Source organism: Hermetia illucens, chromosome 6, assembly GCF_905115235.1.
Source record: "Hermetia illucens chromosome 6, iHerIll2.2.curated.20191125, whole genome shotgun sequence".
Lineage (NCBI taxonomy): Eukaryota > Metazoa > Arthropoda > Insecta > Diptera > Stratiomyidae > Hermetia > Hermetia illucens.
The window spans coordinates 91,261,836-91,279,803 of record NC_051854.1 but is presented as its reverse complement, the minus strand read 5'-3'; the positions used below and the strand labels follow the sequence as shown (position 1 = coordinate 91,279,803).

General features: G+C 44.6%; 1 protein-coding gene across 2 annotated transcripts in view; it reads right to left on the bottom strand.

Moving 5' to 3' along the window:
- The window catches only part of LOC119658931 (furin-like protease 1), a 712,092-nt gene that overhangs the window by 316,451 nt on the left and 377,673 nt on the right, over positions 1–17,968 (bottom strand). For both annotated transcript variants that reach the window (XM_038066764.1, XM_038066765.1), the window contains exon 4: positions 12,169–13,642. In XM_038066764.1, the coding sequence (XP_037922692.1) occupies positions 12,169–12,843 (675 nt within the window). In that variant the 5' untranslated portion in view covers positions 12,844–13,642. The remainder of the gene's footprint in view (positions 1–12,168; positions 13,643–17,968) is intronic.

The following is a 17,968-nucleotide window of genomic DNA, read 5'->3' as shown; positions in this document are numbered from 1 at the left end:
TTATATGGGAGTAGTACATTGAAAGTGACCGCTACAGCGACTCAAAAGTCGTGCCATCCGGGATTTGCCCTAACACAATAACTAACGAAGAACATCCATTAAGAAAGGGCGACAACCCAACATTACCAGTTATGCACTATCCAAGGATGGCCGACACGTAGATTGAGCAGAAGCGCGAACTTCTCAGAAAATCATGGAAGGAGTTGAAACACATTGCCGGGAATTAAGAGCAATGGCATGTAGGTGTAGTTGCCGCCTCATACCTTACATAGGGAACTGCGCCAACCGCAAATATCAATCTGGAAATAATATGATCCAGCTTATGTTTGCCCAAGAGTTTCTAAATGAAAGCATGGCCGCACCACTAATAGATTTAGGAAAGCTTGAAGTGGCACGAAAGGTATAATCGCATAGCTCCAGTAGTCAAGTTAGTAGAGCTTACCCACAGCCACCAAACGACGTACGAACGCATCAAAGTGGATATGGATAGGGGCATCCAATCAGTGTCTGCAAAGCTTGCCTATTTTGCGGCATCAGAGCAATTCGCAGTTCTGATTTTGTTCCTGTTGCGCGTTAATTTAAAACCGTAATGCCTTAAAATACAATTTGCACTAAATGGATTCTTACCCAGCGAAGACGATAACTTCCCTATGGACGATCCTAGTCTGTTTGAAGGAGGAAACAGAAAGAATCACTTTCATGTGAATGATAGTGCAGCATCTAGGCGCGCTAGTTTGGCAGTGGGGCAAACCTTACCCGGGCTAATAGCATGTGCTTTGGGGCAAAAAAGTAATGCTACGCTAAGGTAATGACCCTTGCGGGTTAGGAATTCACTCAAAATATTTCCTGTTTGCAGTAAAAGGCTGGCATGCCCCACAGGCTATAACCTTTTACATTTCGCAATGGATTATGATTGGGTCATAAAATGTGCTAACGCTCTCAGGTGAAGGTACCGAGGATCCCCGAAATACTCGCTTGTTCCAACATCACCGACGCACGACCCTGAAGGACGTTGGATGCGAGGTAGGCTCTGATAATATATTCCTTAACGGCGAAACACTGCTTTGAGGACCATAATGACAATGGAAAAAGGTCTATAGTTTTCTGCAGCTTCCAGCGCTTGGTCATCAGAGACACACTGTTTAAGCACAGGACCTCCCAAGACGACAGTTGGATTTCAAATGGCTGCGAGTGTACCTCTAAGGAGTTGTCTTCTGGTTGTCTGCAACAAGAGAGGAGTTAACTTGAGGATATAAATGAGCCAGGAAATCTTCATGAATATTAGGCCACCATCGGCTAGACTCTGCCTCTCCGCTCTTATAACAGCAGTCACGGTTTTAGGAGTTTGTGGCATCAAAACGGCAGACTACAGCGCTAATTGGGCTCCTCGGAGCGGCCACTGATACCTACCCTACCTAGGTCACCATCAAAAGCGTTCTTATGTCGAGTGCAAATTAAGTTTTTGGGGACATACTAAACTTTGATGACGTAATAAACGATGGAGCAATTGGAGGCGTTGCGTGGGGGCCAGATACCGGCGAATGAGTTAATTAAAAGATGGATATGGCAGTGAATAGGTCACAGGCCAGATACCCACAAACGAGTTAATAAAAAAACGGATGGCAGAGAATATGTCGTACTTTATGTAAAGGCAGCAACTCCAGTGCTACTGTGACGCAAAGGAATCCACTACTCAAGAGTGGGCTATCCTAGAAACACTTGACGCGTGCTTCTAGGAAACATCTGGAGGGAGCTGAAACACATTTCAGCAAACCGATAGCGATGGCGGTTAGGTATGATTGACGCACTATGACCGATTTCCGCTATTCGAGGATGCATGACAGGCTGAGTTTGCTCTAGAAAATATGGAGAAGGATTACAGCTTGCCGAATCTGAATTCTTGCTTAGCGCTACAAAACCCTGTGATGTGAAAATATAACAACTGCTCATCATCATGCGAAGAGTGACAGGTAACTAGGTGAAAAAACCTCTTTGATTCTTACATCGGTTACGCTAAGGCTAGGGTCCCGTACTCCTGCCTAATCAATGTCCCGCACATGTATCGCATTCTTCTTCTTCTTCTTCAGTCTTTGTTCCGTTTAGAATTGGAGTCGGCTGATCGTGATCGGTTGCGCTATTTTACTTTGCAGAGGCTTGATTTGGATGCAGTCGCCAGCCTTCTAAATCATCATCCAGCATATCATATGTATCGCATTGATCGCAAACTATTAATGTTTTTGGCGACAGTCATGGAAGCTTGGCATACCACCTTGTCAATGCATTCATCTGAGGGTACCAATACCACCGAGCACATCCGCATATAAAGAGGCATCATTCAGAAGGATTCATTGAGCCCCATTTGATTTTGTATAGCATGAACCCCATTTAATAGCCATCTATTGATGCCAGAGGGAGTAGTTTTGTACTTACATGACATCAAGTTGTATGCTTGTACTGATGACTACCTTAAGAGTCTGTTGCGAATGTTGGTTTAAACAAGTATCGACTCCAAACCAGTCGCGAGCCGCAGGCCGAATATGACATTAGTGACCTCAACATATAAGCTATAATCGAGACAGACTTCTACAAATACCTAGGAATGCTGCACGGAACACATGATCGAGTTGGTGATGTGAAGGATGCATCTGAAGGCCGCATTCCTGAAACGTAGGAAACTGGTGCTCTCTCGGGGCAGAATAAAATAAACGCACTGAACGTATTTACATATATTTATATTGAACCCCTTCTCTGGCATATGGATTCGGAATATGATCGTGGACGAAGAGCCATCTGGATAACATCCAGTGGCGCATACGGATTACTATAATCAGATTCTGAATACATCTTCCAAATTCTGCCGATGTTGTGGCACAACATCACCGCCGAGTCGACTTACTAGGCGCTTATTTTTACAATAAAGAGCAGACGAGTCCCTTGCATGCAGCTGTTTGTAAGGCAGATTGTGGATTGATCCCAATTAAGTTGAAGGATCGGATACAAGACCATGAGAGAATTCGGTATCCCGACGAAATTGATAAGACTGACTAGGCTGACCCTGATCAATGTGCGAGGCCAGATAAATCACTTTCAAGACCGTTTGACATCAACAACGGTCTAAGACAAGGGGATGCCCTATCATGCATCCTCTTAAACCTATCCCTGGAGAAAGTGATCCGTGATGCTGAGGTAAATGCGAGGGTTACGATGGGCGGGTCACTTAATCCGTATGGATGAGGATGATCCAGCTCGAAAAATCTATAAGGGCAATATGGTAAAAAAAGAAGACGAGGAAGCCCCTGCTTAAGATGGAGCGATGGCGTAGGTCAAGGCATCAGGCAACTTTTAGGGATATCGAATTTATGGAGCTCGCCGCAAAACCGGGATATCTGGAGTTCGTTATTAAGCCAGGCCTAGAGCGGATACCGGTTGTTGCGTCGTTGATGATGATGATGATCGTTTGTCAATGGTCCTGGAAACGGAAAAACAAATTGGGGTCCAGAAAGGGTGATTGCAGTTCGCTAAAACTTTCCAAAGTAACCACTTTATGCGCTACTATATATCAAAAAGAAAGAGTGAACCACCGTTGCCTCTGACTTTCTAAGTGTATACAAAAGAAAGTGATGTCAGGGCTAATTTTTTCAGAATCTAATTAAAAGTGGTCCCTTCAACGTCATTTTTTAGAGTCTAGCATCCAATCTTTCCACTGAAATTTCAATCCAGCTCACTCAGGTAAAAATTGAACATGCTTTGGGTGGATATTGACTTTTAAATGGAAAAACGTTTCCACTTTTCATACAAAAGATGTAGTCAAGCACACAATGTACACTTTTTAACTTGACATACTTCAGCCCCACCACCGATAAGCATTTCCTATGTTATGTTCCTTATTAGACTAGAAAAGCTATTGAAATTTCCATTTGGAAGCCAACCAAGAAGCTTTTCAATATTCCCAATCTACCCTCTCCGCTTTGCTACCTTGTCCCTGTTGATACTTGTCAGCCCCTGTCCATTACATCAGGAAAGCATATAATGAGGAACGAATGGGAGGCACCTTGAACAAGGAGTGGACACTGATCGATGTATGCTGGTTCCCCCCAACTCCACTGCATCCAGTTCCGTGTGTACACAGCGGCAGTTCCCTGCAGTAATACTTCCGGGAAATGGTTTTCCTGCAAATTGGTGACGTGCATGGACACAAACTAGTGAAAGTATAATGGGAGACACTTCTCTGAGGTGCAGAAAATGCTTTTAAAATTTAATTGGGAAAAAAGTTGGATTGCAAGTGGTACATAATTTGAAACTGCATTAAAAATTCTGGGGCATGAAAAGATAGGTATCCTGTCATTATTAAAACTTATAACCAATGAGGACGGGGGTAGAGCATTGGATTAATTTCCGTCTGATAACATTATGGATGAATAATTTTCAGGATGGAAAATTACAGGTGAGTGATATCGGCAATGCAGCAAAGAGCATATCTGCTTTCTAGGATCGAAAATTGGATATACGTTTCCGAGTAAGTGAAGCGAAAGAATTCCATTTTCAGGATTTCTACAGATATGCGTGGAAACAGACTCAAACCCAAACTGTATGTTTTCCTATGGCATTGACTTTAAACAGTCCCCAATATACACATATATTCGCTGTTAACAGGAGGCAAAACAAATTAGGGTTGACAGGAATTACAGCGTCTATTTATTTCTGAGCCAAATACAGCTGTACTGGAGAAAGGTAAGAAACTCCGTAGGAGCTGAAAAGTATGCACCTCCACCGACTGTTCTTCCTTCGCATTAAATTCGAATAGATAATATCCTAGAGCAACGATAATTATGAGCGATGACACGGTAAGGACCCTCATATAGAGTCTGCGGAGGCGTTTAACCTTGGGGGATGTCCTTTGGTCGTGTGTCCTTTTAACCAATGCGCGGGTCCACACTAACACCTGAAAAATACAACCAAAACGCGACTTCGAACGACTCCCAACGAATGAGCAATTCGCGAGCTAAATCGGGGATGAAATGAAACCCAAAATAAAGGTGCCACGATCTAAAGTGACGATCCTCGATCCAAGGTTCTCCTGGCTCAGATGTATGGTAAGGCGTGGCCTTAGAGGTCAGGTTATGATTATGGGAACAACAACCAGATCAAGCAAGCAGCTCAACATAATGGGCTGCACATTAATAAAGGCAGGACGAAATATATGATTTTTAAAAAATTATTCATCGAATTGGGAGTTTTTGAATCCCATCTTCATAAAATTTCTTTGGACGTTTTTGAAGCCACTAGCGCACGAACATCAAACCGCTTACCTCCAAGCGCTTATTTTAATGGCCCAAAAAGATGGAAATCGCTAGTAGACAAGCACGGACGTGACACCTTGCATTGTCATGAGGAAGAACTATGCTGACGGATTTTCCCATCCTTTTTCGCCGAAGTGCCGATTTTGGCGGCATCCAGCATTTCGCAGTAATACTGTGCCTTAATAATGGGTCGATCATTATGCAAATTGAGATGAATAACACCTTTCTAATAAAAAAAACAGTTGCCAATACCTTACCGGCTGACAATCTCGCTTTGGTATTCGCTGGCGTCTTCTCGCCACTCTTCATCGACTCTATACTGCCCTGTTTCGACTTGGGTGTATAATGGTGCACCTAAGTTTCGTCACAGGTGACGACTCAATCCAAAAGCGCGTCCCCCTTAGGCTGGAATCGTCCAAACAGGCTCTGAGAAACTTCTAATCGATGCCGCAATGGGAGACGCAGCACCCACCTAGCAGAGACTTTTCGAAATTCCAAGTAATCTGTCACGAGTTTTTGGACACTTTCATAGCTTATGTGGACTTCCTCAACGATTTCGAATTGGGATATTCTGCTCTATGGACTAGTGGATCGCCGCGATAACACTCGTCCTTGGGCGGCAATCGTGGCTCAGATTCTTGACTTCTTCACGCCTTCCTTTTTATGCCACGCAAACACCCGAATCCTCGAAAGGGAATTTTATCGTAACTGTCCGAGCAATCGGTTTAAAATTCCCTGGCCAAAAACCTAATAATAATCCTTTGCTCCACGGACAGCTGCACTTCTTTATCGCTCATGGTTTCTTTCGATATTAAGAGGTTCGAGAGAATTACAGTCTTTTCAATAAAGACGCTGGCGACCTGAACATCAATTCCTTCCAGGTATAAAACCTCTCGGAATCTTAAAAAGAATCAGTCCCGCTTATATATGATAGACCCTGCCAAATGTTAGTATTTCTACCAGAGCTCTTAACTTCTTTGTTGTTTGTTTTAGTTTTGAAAATCGGAAACCTAGTCACTAAACAATCTTAAAGTTAAAAAAAGTTAACTGACGTTTTCGTCCAAGGCAGAGGCAACCGAACAGACGGTGCTGCCCTGGGGGCAATATGACCGAAACCCAGAAAAAAGAAGTTCCTGTACTACAAGAGAGTGAGTAAGTTGCTTCTCAAGTGGTCCGGTCCGTTATCAAGTCATCAAGTGGATGCGGACTCAAGACTCCCAGCATCCTCAACAAAAAAATCACTTTGGACTGATTTAAGTCTGAACTTACGACGGATTTCACTTCAATATAATTCGCACTCAAGAGGAGTCCGTGGACTACAAGAGAGGGAGTAAGTTCATTTTCTACGTACGGGTCCTCTATGTTGTATGATTTTGTGATGACGGCACAGGGCAGCAAACTGAAACGTTGTTAGCGTGTCTTCCTGTATGTCGTACAGTCTCGACCAAAGCCACACAAGTCTTGTTGGGTGTTCCTCCTCTTCGTCTGGAGGTAGTCCGCCGTGTCATGGCCCATAGGATCAGGAGGGGCGTACCATTGCTGCAAACAGACTTAGTAAATGGGTCTAGGACTGCTTGCGACCAAAAGGGTGTTAGATGATAGTGTAACAGCTAAGTGGCAGCTTAGATGGAATTAATGTGGGGAAGGTCGAGTTACGACGTCAGAAATGTGTGTGCCAGAGTAAGTTTCGTCATGGGCTTCGGGCTTGAAATGGGCTTCCTCCTGACGGGGGATAGTAGCTTGAATGAGTATCTCTTCTCGCGGAACCGTGTCATCAGTCAGAGTTGTGTTCTGTATGGGGCAGACTCAGAGGACTGGTTTCACGTCCTTTGGATCTGTTCAACGCAGCGTGACATCCGTAATCTAGATGATATGGGCGTTTAAATGGTGAACGGCATCTATGATTTTAGCCAGTGTCTTGCTAACAGTGATACACTTCAATGCATTAATGAATTCGCTCGTGCTGCCTTTCGAGGGAGTTCCTCGACGCAGTATAATGGGCGTATATAACAATCCATATTGGATCAGGACCTTGAAGTGTGTTAGAGCACTTCATTCAAGACCGTGACGGTACACTACAGTATACTGTAGGGGGTCTGAGAGCATATGCTCCAGGAAAATTCCTGGAGGATGTGCTCTCGGTCTGGTTATTTGTGGTTGGCCCCCTTGTGGGAGTTCACGGTGGTTGTAGTTATGCCTACAGCGCGGGCAAAGCTCCTTGGGGCTCAAGCGTGAAGTTGCGCTGTACAATTCGGGTGCCGTACCCCTTAGTTACGGCAAAAGTGTAACATAGACCTCGCACCCACTGGTATGAGTCCTGAGTGTGCACTCAGTGTAAACCAGTACCGCTGTATCAATCATGGCGAGGCTCTGATTGCGGTCTCCAAACCAATCCGTGTCCAAAAAGGACCGTGGGATTATGCCTACACGGCAGGTACTCACGTTAAACCCACTGGGCCTTCATGTCAGCGCAACTGAAGTCGAGGAAACAATAAAACGAATGCAATCGGGGAATGTAACAGGACCTGACAACATCGCATCTGAACTCCGGAAAGCGAAGAACTGCGAACCAACACGGTAGCTTAATTCTTTAATCGGGTTATTCAGAAAGGTAGAACACCATCTGACTGGCAAGAAAATATTACAGTTCCAATATAGAAGAAGAAAAGTAGTCCAGCAGACAATTCAAACTACCGTCCCATCCGGTTACTTTCCCATATCATGAAGATTTTTCAACGCATTATTGACAACCGTATTCGCGAAATCGTTAAAATAACCGTGATTTAAGCCGGATTTGTCAAGAACTGTGGAACTACTGACGTAACACACGCTGGGCGGTTAGTCATGAAGAAACACCGTGAAGTATAGCCCTCTTTATATTGCATTTCTGGATTTAGAGAAAGCGGTTGACCGTGTGCCACACAAACTCATCTGGTATGCTTTTCGGCAACACTTACTGCCAGGAGAATTCGTGCACTAGGTTCAGTTGCTCTACCACGATCCGAAAAGTAAAGTTCGATGTATGGCGGGTGAATCAAAACCGCTTCGTGTCTCTGTTGGTATTCATCAAGAAGGCGCCTTCTCACCACTCCTCTTTGTTCTTGTTATGGAGACTGTCACACGAGACATCCAGCGTCCAGCGCCCTATACACTGTTTTATGTAGATGATGTTTTCCTAGCATCTGATAGCAAAAATGATCTCGAACAACTTGTCCAAAAATGGAATGATCGCCTCATATAATACATTCTCAGATTGAATCTGAATAAAATTGAGTTTTTGTCGACTGATCCCCCGGTCAAAGGGTAGTATAGGTCCCAGAGCGAAATGAGGATTGGTACCCACGATGGAGCATAAAACCTGGAAAACGCATGCTGAAACAACACCAATAACTCTACTGCCAAACCCTATCTCCACCTCCACGTGGTGATCGCTGCGAGTTCTATCTTCATGAAAAACTGCAGACGGAGAAGGATGAAGGCGTGTCTCCCGCGCCTAAAAACGGGACAAAATATACCGACTGGTCCTCCAGGTTGGGAGTTGGGTAGAGCTGACGGGCTCCGAGCATATGGTTTCTTAGTCAGCGAAAAAATGAAACCTGCTGTTATCGGCTTTGAAAATATAAGCGAAAGGCCATGCACTCTGCGTTTGCGAGACAAATTTAGAAATATAAGCCTCATAAACGTTCACGCCCCTACAGCGGACCCTCGAAGCCTGTCCCAAGTATGATTTTTATATCATACTTGGGAGAAGGATACCTTCTACGAGGCAGTTGAGTGGACCCTCGAAGCCTGTCTCAAGTATGATATCAAAATCATACTTGGAGATTTCACCAGTCAACTAGGGACGGAACTTGTATTCAGGCGATACGTTGGCTCCCATAGCTTACGTAGGGATACCAATGATAACGGACTGCGGACCATTAAGTTAGCAGTATCGTACGAAATGGTTATTGGAAGTACCTGGTTTGCACGGAAGGCGGTCCACAAATACAGACATGGGCCTCTCCAGACAGAAAAACTTTCAACCAAATTGACCACGTGCTGATTGATCGTCGCAACCTCTCAGACTTGATGAATGTCAGAACATATAGGGGGTCAATATTGACTCGGACTACTACCTCGTTGTAGTGCTCCGAGCTGGAATTACGACAGCACCTACAATCCTCTGACAACCAGGTGAGAGTGAATACTGAAGCCATTCATAACACAACCCTCCGCAACACCTATAAGGGCGAAACGGATGCCGCAATAACCGCAGTCAACAGAGATCCTGGAGATGAAGCATTAACAAATGATCTTCACAACCACCTGAAGAACGTTATCATTGATACGGCCATAAAGATACTTGCCCCAGCCGCAAGAAAAGTCGGAGCGGCTGGTTTGTCGATGAATGTAAGCTAGCAACGGAACGGAAGAATGCCGCATATCGAGCAATGTTTCATTCTCAAAGAACGCGCAACGAGGCATTGCTGAGTACCATCTATAAGATATTCTCCTCTGTCTTGCTAGGCCGGATAGCCCCATACGCCCACAACATCATTGGCCCATACCAAAGAAGCTTCACTCCGGACAAATCAGCAACAGATCAGATTTCCCTCTACGGCAAGTGATGAACAAACTATTGGAATATGGACATCAGTTCTACCAACTTTTCATCGACTTCGAGCCGTCAATGACAGCATAACTAGGGTAAAACTGTACGCGGCCATGAGAGAATCCCGTATCCCAACGAAATTGATAAGACTGACTAGACTGACCCTGACCAATGTGCGAGGCCAAATAAAAGCCGCGGGATCACTCGAGACCATTCGACATCAACAACGGTCTACGACAAAGGGACGCTCTATCATGCGCCCTCTTTAACCTGCCCCTCGAGAAAGTGATCCGTGGTGCTGAGGTAAATGCAAGGGGTACGATGGTCTTTAAGTCCACCCAACTACTGGCCTATGCTGACGATATCGACATCATGGGAAGAACCACCCGAGACGTACAAACTGCCTTCATCCAGATCGAGCAGGCGGCAATCGGGGCGAGATCTTGGGATGCACATCAATGAAGGCAAGGGAAAATATATGGTACCGACGTCACAACCGATAACAGCTATGACGATGAAATTCGTGCACGGTTGTTGGCAGCCAACAGAGCCTATTTCAGCTTACAAAAATTGTTTCGCACGAAACGTCTCACCATAGGGTCAAGGCCCTTACTGTACAAGACTATAATCTTGCCAGTCCTTATGTATTCCTCGGAGACATGGGTTCTTAGCAAAAAAAACTGCGAACTCTTGGCCGAAGAATCTTTGGCCCCCTACATGAGAATGGACGATTCCGTAGTCTACATAGCTACGAAACCTGTGAGCGATACCACGACCGTCTGGTAGTGGATTAAATCCGGCTCAACAGGTTGCGGTGGGCGGTTCACTTAATCCGTATGGATGAGGATGATCCAGCTCAGAAAGTCTATAAGGGCAATATCTATGGTAGAAAAAGAAGACAAGGCAGACCCTGCCTGAGATGAAGCGATGGCGTAGGTCAGGACGCCAGACAGCTTTTCGGGATATCGAATTGGTGGACCTCGGCGCAAACTCGAGGTGTCTGGAGTTCCTTATTAAGGCAAGCCCAGACCGGATACTGGTTGTTATGCCGTTGACGATGATGATCCCCATCAAACAAGCACTATCACTGTGAACGGCAGTGATCTGCCCAGAACTGAGCGATTTAAATATCTCGGGTCAATGCTATCAGCCAATGGAGAACTGCGTTATGAAATTGTTTCACGCATTAACGCAACCTGGATGAAGTGGCATTCCACAATTGGTGTTCTTTATGATCGACGTATCAACGAACGTCTCAAATCTAAAATTTACCGCAATGTCGTCCGTCCTGCCGCTCCCTATGGTTTTGAGTGTTGGCCGACTATAAAGAACAATGAACGACGTCTTGCGGTAATTGAGACGAAGATGTTACGTTGGACTAGTCGCGTGACCCGTTTTGATCACATCAGAAATGAGGATATACGCAGTCGACATGGGGTTGCACCGATCGTGGAAAAACTGCGAGAAAAGCCTCTTTGATGGTATGGTCACGTAATTCAATCCTAAACAAGAGTTCGTTTGCCAAGATTGATCTGAACCTCGAAGTCGACGGTAAACGGGCAAGAGGCCTGCCGAAACAACGACAGCTTGATACGCTGGATGGGGATTTAAAATCCTAGGAATTGCATCCAGATCAGGCACTTGGTAGAACCAAATGGCGAAACCGACCACGGGGGCCGACCTCGCTTATGAATGGGAAAAAGACTGAAGAAAAAGAAGAAGATCATTGTAAATTTGAATTTGCTTACTCCATCCTCGGAAGGGAAGACGATAAGGAAGAGACACATGAGAAAGAGGAAAGGTTCCCCCTTTTTAGACGCACTAAAACTCGCAGCACTGTAAAAGCCTCAAATATTTCATTTACAGCTACAATAAGTTTGCTAATATCTATTTTGATGAATCGTCCATGATTCACTTAGAGTTATCTGAATGTGAATGACTCAAAAGACGGTGCATATCTTTTTCTTCAGTCTAAAAATATTCCCAAAAACAAGTTTTTGTCACTGTACGCAATGGAACAATATGCACGACTTGTTGATTGCACTTTATCTACCCGTATCTCAAAATCATCTGGAAATTAGCTCATTATTTTGATTTCTGTCGGCTTTCTCTGATAATTGTTCACAAATCTTGCAATAGACGTCAATGCATTTTGTCTCTAATCAACCTAATCAAAGTTATAGAAAACTAAACAATTGAACACTTAATAATTGATAACGAAAATACTTCCTAGAGAGCAGATTTGATCTATTGGGTATTCACAGATTATCTTACCTTTCCCAGATTGATAAAACCATGATCCCTTGCCACCTGATCCGCTCTTCCATCGACGTCGCCATTGGGTATGTGAACCGCCCATGTTGGGGTATAATGGCCAAGCCCGCTGCCATCACTCAAGTCACTATCACTGAATTCATTGTAGACACTATTCTCGCCATTGATGGTTTTATTTTTATCCGTGCTAGTACTAAAATCACTAGTCGCGTAACCGGAAACCATCACAAATTCACTACTTATCGCATATACTAAAAACACTACTAAAAATCCAAATTCCCGATGTTTGGATGCAGATGTATACGCACTCCCTCGGATCGACGCAACCCGGGGGCTGGTTAGTGCCACGGTGGAGGAAGCCATTGATCCATACTTCTTAGTACTCGCCAGGCAAAAAGACAATATTCGCGACATTAATACTAAAAAAATCCTAAAACTAGTAAACAGATGCCGTCCCATTCGCTGGTCGGAATGATCTGGTTGTTCATAGCTCTCGTTTTTGGCGAAACCTCCTGGAGATGCTTTCTCTTTGATAAGATCCTCCCGAGTGCTTCGGCAGCTACTTTTGGTTATTCCGCTTTTCCCGATATCGCCTGCGGCTGCCATTGCATAGTATTTTGTCGAACTACTATCACTGAATTTGTTTGAGGTCCATCGAACTGCGTCGCCGACCATTTTCACGCGAATTTCGGATTCTATTAACTCTGGGTTATCACTCAGAAATCACAAGACAATTTGCGTCGAATACCAAACTCTGGGCTATTTTCACGGATCATAAGGGTGACTCCGACGATACTCAGCTCGTAATGACTACTAATCGCAACAATGCATGAATACAGCATTAACCTCACAGTCAAGTGAAAAATCTCGTGAAATAACGAATAATTGATAATAATTTACAACAAAAAATATCACATTGGAGCCGATCAATCTGAGCGCGTCGATAGCCGAGCGCGAACCCGGTGACGTCAGAGACAGCTAATCGGAAAAATAGTAATTGTGGGTTATGGGAAGAACCCAGAGTGCCATAAACAAACAGTTCGCTAAATGGTCGTCTACTAGCTCTTATCTCGTAGATTTTACATGGTCTCTCTAATTGGGAGCTGAATTATATCATTCTGGAGCGACTGGATGCCTGCTTCTTGATACCACGATGAACACTATCCGTGCAGATTGCGACCAAAAGTTCATCTTTCCTGGAGATACGCGGTCATAATGAATACACTTGCTCGTAGGTAACGGCTTCCCGAATTTACACAATTTACTCTGCATATGCCACTACCGACCGCTGCTGGAACGTTACTTCCACTGAAGTGGGCTCCAATGATTAGCGAGGTGGCCTATTCGTGCTTCCCCAATCTAGATACTCGTGGCGTGGTTGTTTACTTGTTCACAGATATGCAGTCAATTTGCCGACTTTTCCGGTGAGTGATATCTTCGATGTCTTTGGTGACATTTTCAATTATCCAAGAGTCTGAAAAAAAGAAAGAAGTTATCATTATTGCTGAATTAATTTTTTGTTGTTGTTGAGTAATTTTATGATAACGTGGTTGCTTGGGACAATCATATTTTATAGAAATCAATTTATTTTCCTATTTTTCATTATCAGCAATTGTTGTGTTCCAACTAATCAGCAAATCATGTTCTACCATTAGTTGACAAAAATGAGGAAGCGAAAAGAGTTTTCATACTTAACCCATTGAGGGAATCAAGCGAAAATCTACAAAATCTCAAATGCTTTCCAAGACAGAACGAATACCAACCCCATTTAGCAATGACTAAAGTCTCTCATTGTCTTTTTATTGAAATCGGTTTACTGTCTGTCACTAAAACCACCTCCTCCCCCTTGCACTCTCCCTGTGGTGATGCTTGGATGAACGTAAGGAGGATTCTGCAGCCAAGTACTGAAGATTATAGTAATATACTACTATTCACTTTATTTTATAATAACAGATATCGGTATGTACGGTATTTCGTAGCCTAGCTATCATACAGTGGAAACCTCTTAATTTTTTCAGATTTTTCGGTAGGGCAGCTTCTGAGAATGGTTCCATTAAATAAATGATCACTTTCGATCCCCTCCAAATCCCAGCTTTCCAACAGATATCCAAAATAAGACCAGCTTCGGAAAGTACTCACCAAGACCTTTCATTTGATATCCCACATGACTATATTTCGTGAAAAAATATACACCCCCCTTTTGCATGCATGGGGACCGCTCCTTAAATTCTACGTAAAAGGAAGTAACTCACTGTATGCGAGAGCGTTCACAGTTCCCACCTTTCCACCAAATTTGGTGTCAATCGTTGCTACAGTGTTCGAGAACCATGCGTGTCAGTGACAGACAGACAGACCCTGGTTGAAAATAATCCAGGCGTTATTTCCCCAGCAAGAGGGGGGTACTGACACCTTCCAGCGCCCCTGAATGTGACGCCCATTCCACCAGTCACCAGGGATAAGCTGCTGGAGATCTGCAGGCGAATAGGTGACAGCAAAGCCCCGGGTCTTGACGGCATACCGAACAAGGCCCTCAAACTTGCCGTTAAATGTAGACCGGATATGTTCACGGAGATGTTCGAAACGTGCATGTCGGAGGGCATCTTTCCTGCACCATGGAAACGGGAGAAGCTGGTGCTGTTGCCTAAGCCTGGCAAACCTCCAGGGGAACCGAAATGTTGGAGCGGGTAATTTATAATAGATTACTCCCAGTCTTCGAGAGCCAAGGAGGCCTTTCAGATAGGCAGTATGGATTCCGTAAAGCCAGATCAACCATTGATGCCATCAAAATGGTTACTGGTTTGGCCGAAAATGCAATTCACGGAAGGGGTTATACCAGCAAATATTATGTGGTGGTGACCCTGTATGTTAGGAATGCATCCAACTCGGCCAATTGGAACCTTATACGAAAGTCTCTGCTGACGACTGGTGTTCCCACCTACCTCGCCGCTATTATCGATAGCTACTTGCAAGAGCGGACACTCTGGTATAATACCAATGATGGACCCAAGGAGTACGTTGTCTCCGCAGGTGTCCCACAGAGCTCTGTACTGGGCCCCCTCTACTGTGGAATATATAATGATGTACTTAACCTTCCGGTTCCGGAGGAGGCCACGGTGGGGTTACGCCGATGATATACCACTGATTGTGGTCGCAAAGCATCTCGCGGATGCTGAGTTGTACTCAAGCGAAACAATCAGTGTTGTTAAGGCTTGGTTAGAGAGTACTGAACTGGCACTCGCGGAGGAAAAGACGGAAGCGGTCCTCGTCACTAAGCACCGTAAAAGAAATTACGTCTGCATTCGAATCGGGAATGGTATCATCACTTCCAAGCCGGCCATCAAATACTTGGGGGTGATGATAGACGGAAAACTCAATTTTAACCAACACATAGAGCATACTTGTAAAAGAGCATCCACCACGAGTGTGGCTCTCGCAAGGATGATACCCAACGTAGGAGGATCGCGGCATAATTGCAGACTGCTCAGAGCCAGTATGGTGAGTTCTATCATGCTGTATGCTGTCCCAGTTTGAGGAAAAACGCTAGACAATACACATAAACTGAATACGGTGTACAGAAGAACATCCTTAAGGGTGTGTTCTCCCTTCAGGGCCGTCTCAGACGATGCAGCGCTCGTCATCTTGGTTTTAGTGGGTAAAAATCCCACTCTCTAGCGTGCCCAGACGAGAGTCTTTTGAAAATTTCCACCTCCTTAAAAAAAAGGACAGACAGACACCCTGGCTAACATCAGAAGGGTAAACACCTTTAGGCGTGGAGAGCTAAGCTCCGTTGTAGATCTTACTATTGTGAGTGATTCGCTGGTCAAGGATCTAAACTAGCATGTTAGCGAAGAATACGCGCATAGCAACCACCAGGCGATATATATTACTATTGATAAGGAATCCAGAACAATAAATCCTCACCTGAATAAACCAGAAACAGGTTGGTCATCAAGAGCACTTGATGAGGATACATTTCTCGAGGTATTGCAGTGGAACACCGAGTTTACTGGAACACCCACAGAAAAAGCATCGCAGCTGTTCCAATATACCGAACATGTGACGCTTCCATGCCAAGACGTGCACACTCTCGAAAGCGTAACCCTAACTACTGGTGGAACGCTGAAATAGCGAAGTGTCGTACAGAATGCATGAATGCCAGAAGGCCAAAAGTCAACGCCGAAGAAACATGCCAGAGTATGAACAACAGTACCTCGAATATAAACAAGCACGAAAAAGTTGCAGTGGGCCATCGCGAAAAGTAAAAATTATTGCTTCAAGCGACTCTCTGATGAGCAGACTTAGATACATGGGGAGGAGCGTACAAATCCATTATTCAATAAAAGGCAAAAGGTCCCCTCCTATTATGTTTCCTCGATTATTGTGGGAGATGGTTTCGACATTGTTCCCCCAAAATCTGGAAACAAATTTGCCAATGATACCAATGAGCACCGAAGGCATAACTCCAGTAACCACAGACAAAGTCTTGGGCGCAGCGAAAAGGGTCCGGATTGCTGTAGCCCCCGGCATTGATCGAATCCCGAACAAGGCACTGAAATTGGCAATGAGAATGGCACCAAGCATGTTTGCACGAGTATTTACAGACTGCCTAAAAGAAGGATCAAAAGCTTGTATTGATCCCGAAGACAGGTAAGCCGATAGGTGAACCTATAGAGCTATCTGTCTTCTGAATAAAATAGACAAAGCCCTCCTAATCTATAACCGGCTATATCCATTAATTGATAGTGGCGGTTATTTATCGAATAGGCAGTTTGGTTTCCGGAAGGCGGTTGATGCTATCAAACTGGTTTTTGAGCTAGCCAGAAAAGCCTACGACGAAGGAAAATACTGCGCACTGGGGAGTCTTGACATCAAGAACGCGTTCAATTCTACCAAATGGAACCATATCATCGAAGCGCTCATCGCGGCACAAACACCAAAATATATATTAAATATAATCTTCCATTACTTCCGACAGCTGAAGCTACTTTATGATACGGACGAAGGCCATTGCTGAAATACCTGGGAGTAATATTCTGTGATGATTCTGTGAGTCCAGCGGCCCTTTTCTAACTCTTCCCACTTCTCTTGCCATTCCGCAACAGTTTCAGTTCGTGCGAACTGTCGCCTACGGTGAGATATGCTCGATCGTAAAGTCATTATCTTTCTTTCGCCAGAATCTCAATCGGGACCATTCCTGCTATCACGCAAGCTGCTTCATTGAGCCAGTTATGTCAACGGACAACTGAGGAATGCGGCTCTACAATGCTGCGACGCAAGTTCCATCACAGTAGGAAACCAAACTTCTGGTGGAACCAAGAAATCGCGCTGTTGAGAGCATCGTCTCTGCGAGCGAGGAGGCTTTGCCAAAGGGCTAGAGGAGAGTCCGAAGATTGGCAGTCGGAGAAAGAATACCGCGATCTTTGAAGTAGTCTTAAGAAGGCTATACGGGAAAGTAAGCAGAATTGCGAAAAGCAGTTGTCCCTTGATGCAAATACGAACCCGTGGGGCACTGCTTGCAAGGTTGTAATGAACAAGATTCGTGGACAAAAATTACCCCAAGCGAAATACCTACGACTCTTTTTCAAAATAATCGCAATCATTTTCCTACAACCAGAAGAAAGTGTGAGATCTGTGGACGAATTGGAGACAATAAGGCTCCGGGATTGGACGGGATTCCGAACAAAGCCCTGAAGTTGGCCCCTAAGTTAGGCCCGCATTTTTCATAAGTACATTTGAGTCATGCATGATTGAAGGGGTGTTTCCCGCTCAGTGGAAGAGGCATAGGTTGGTTCTGATGCCG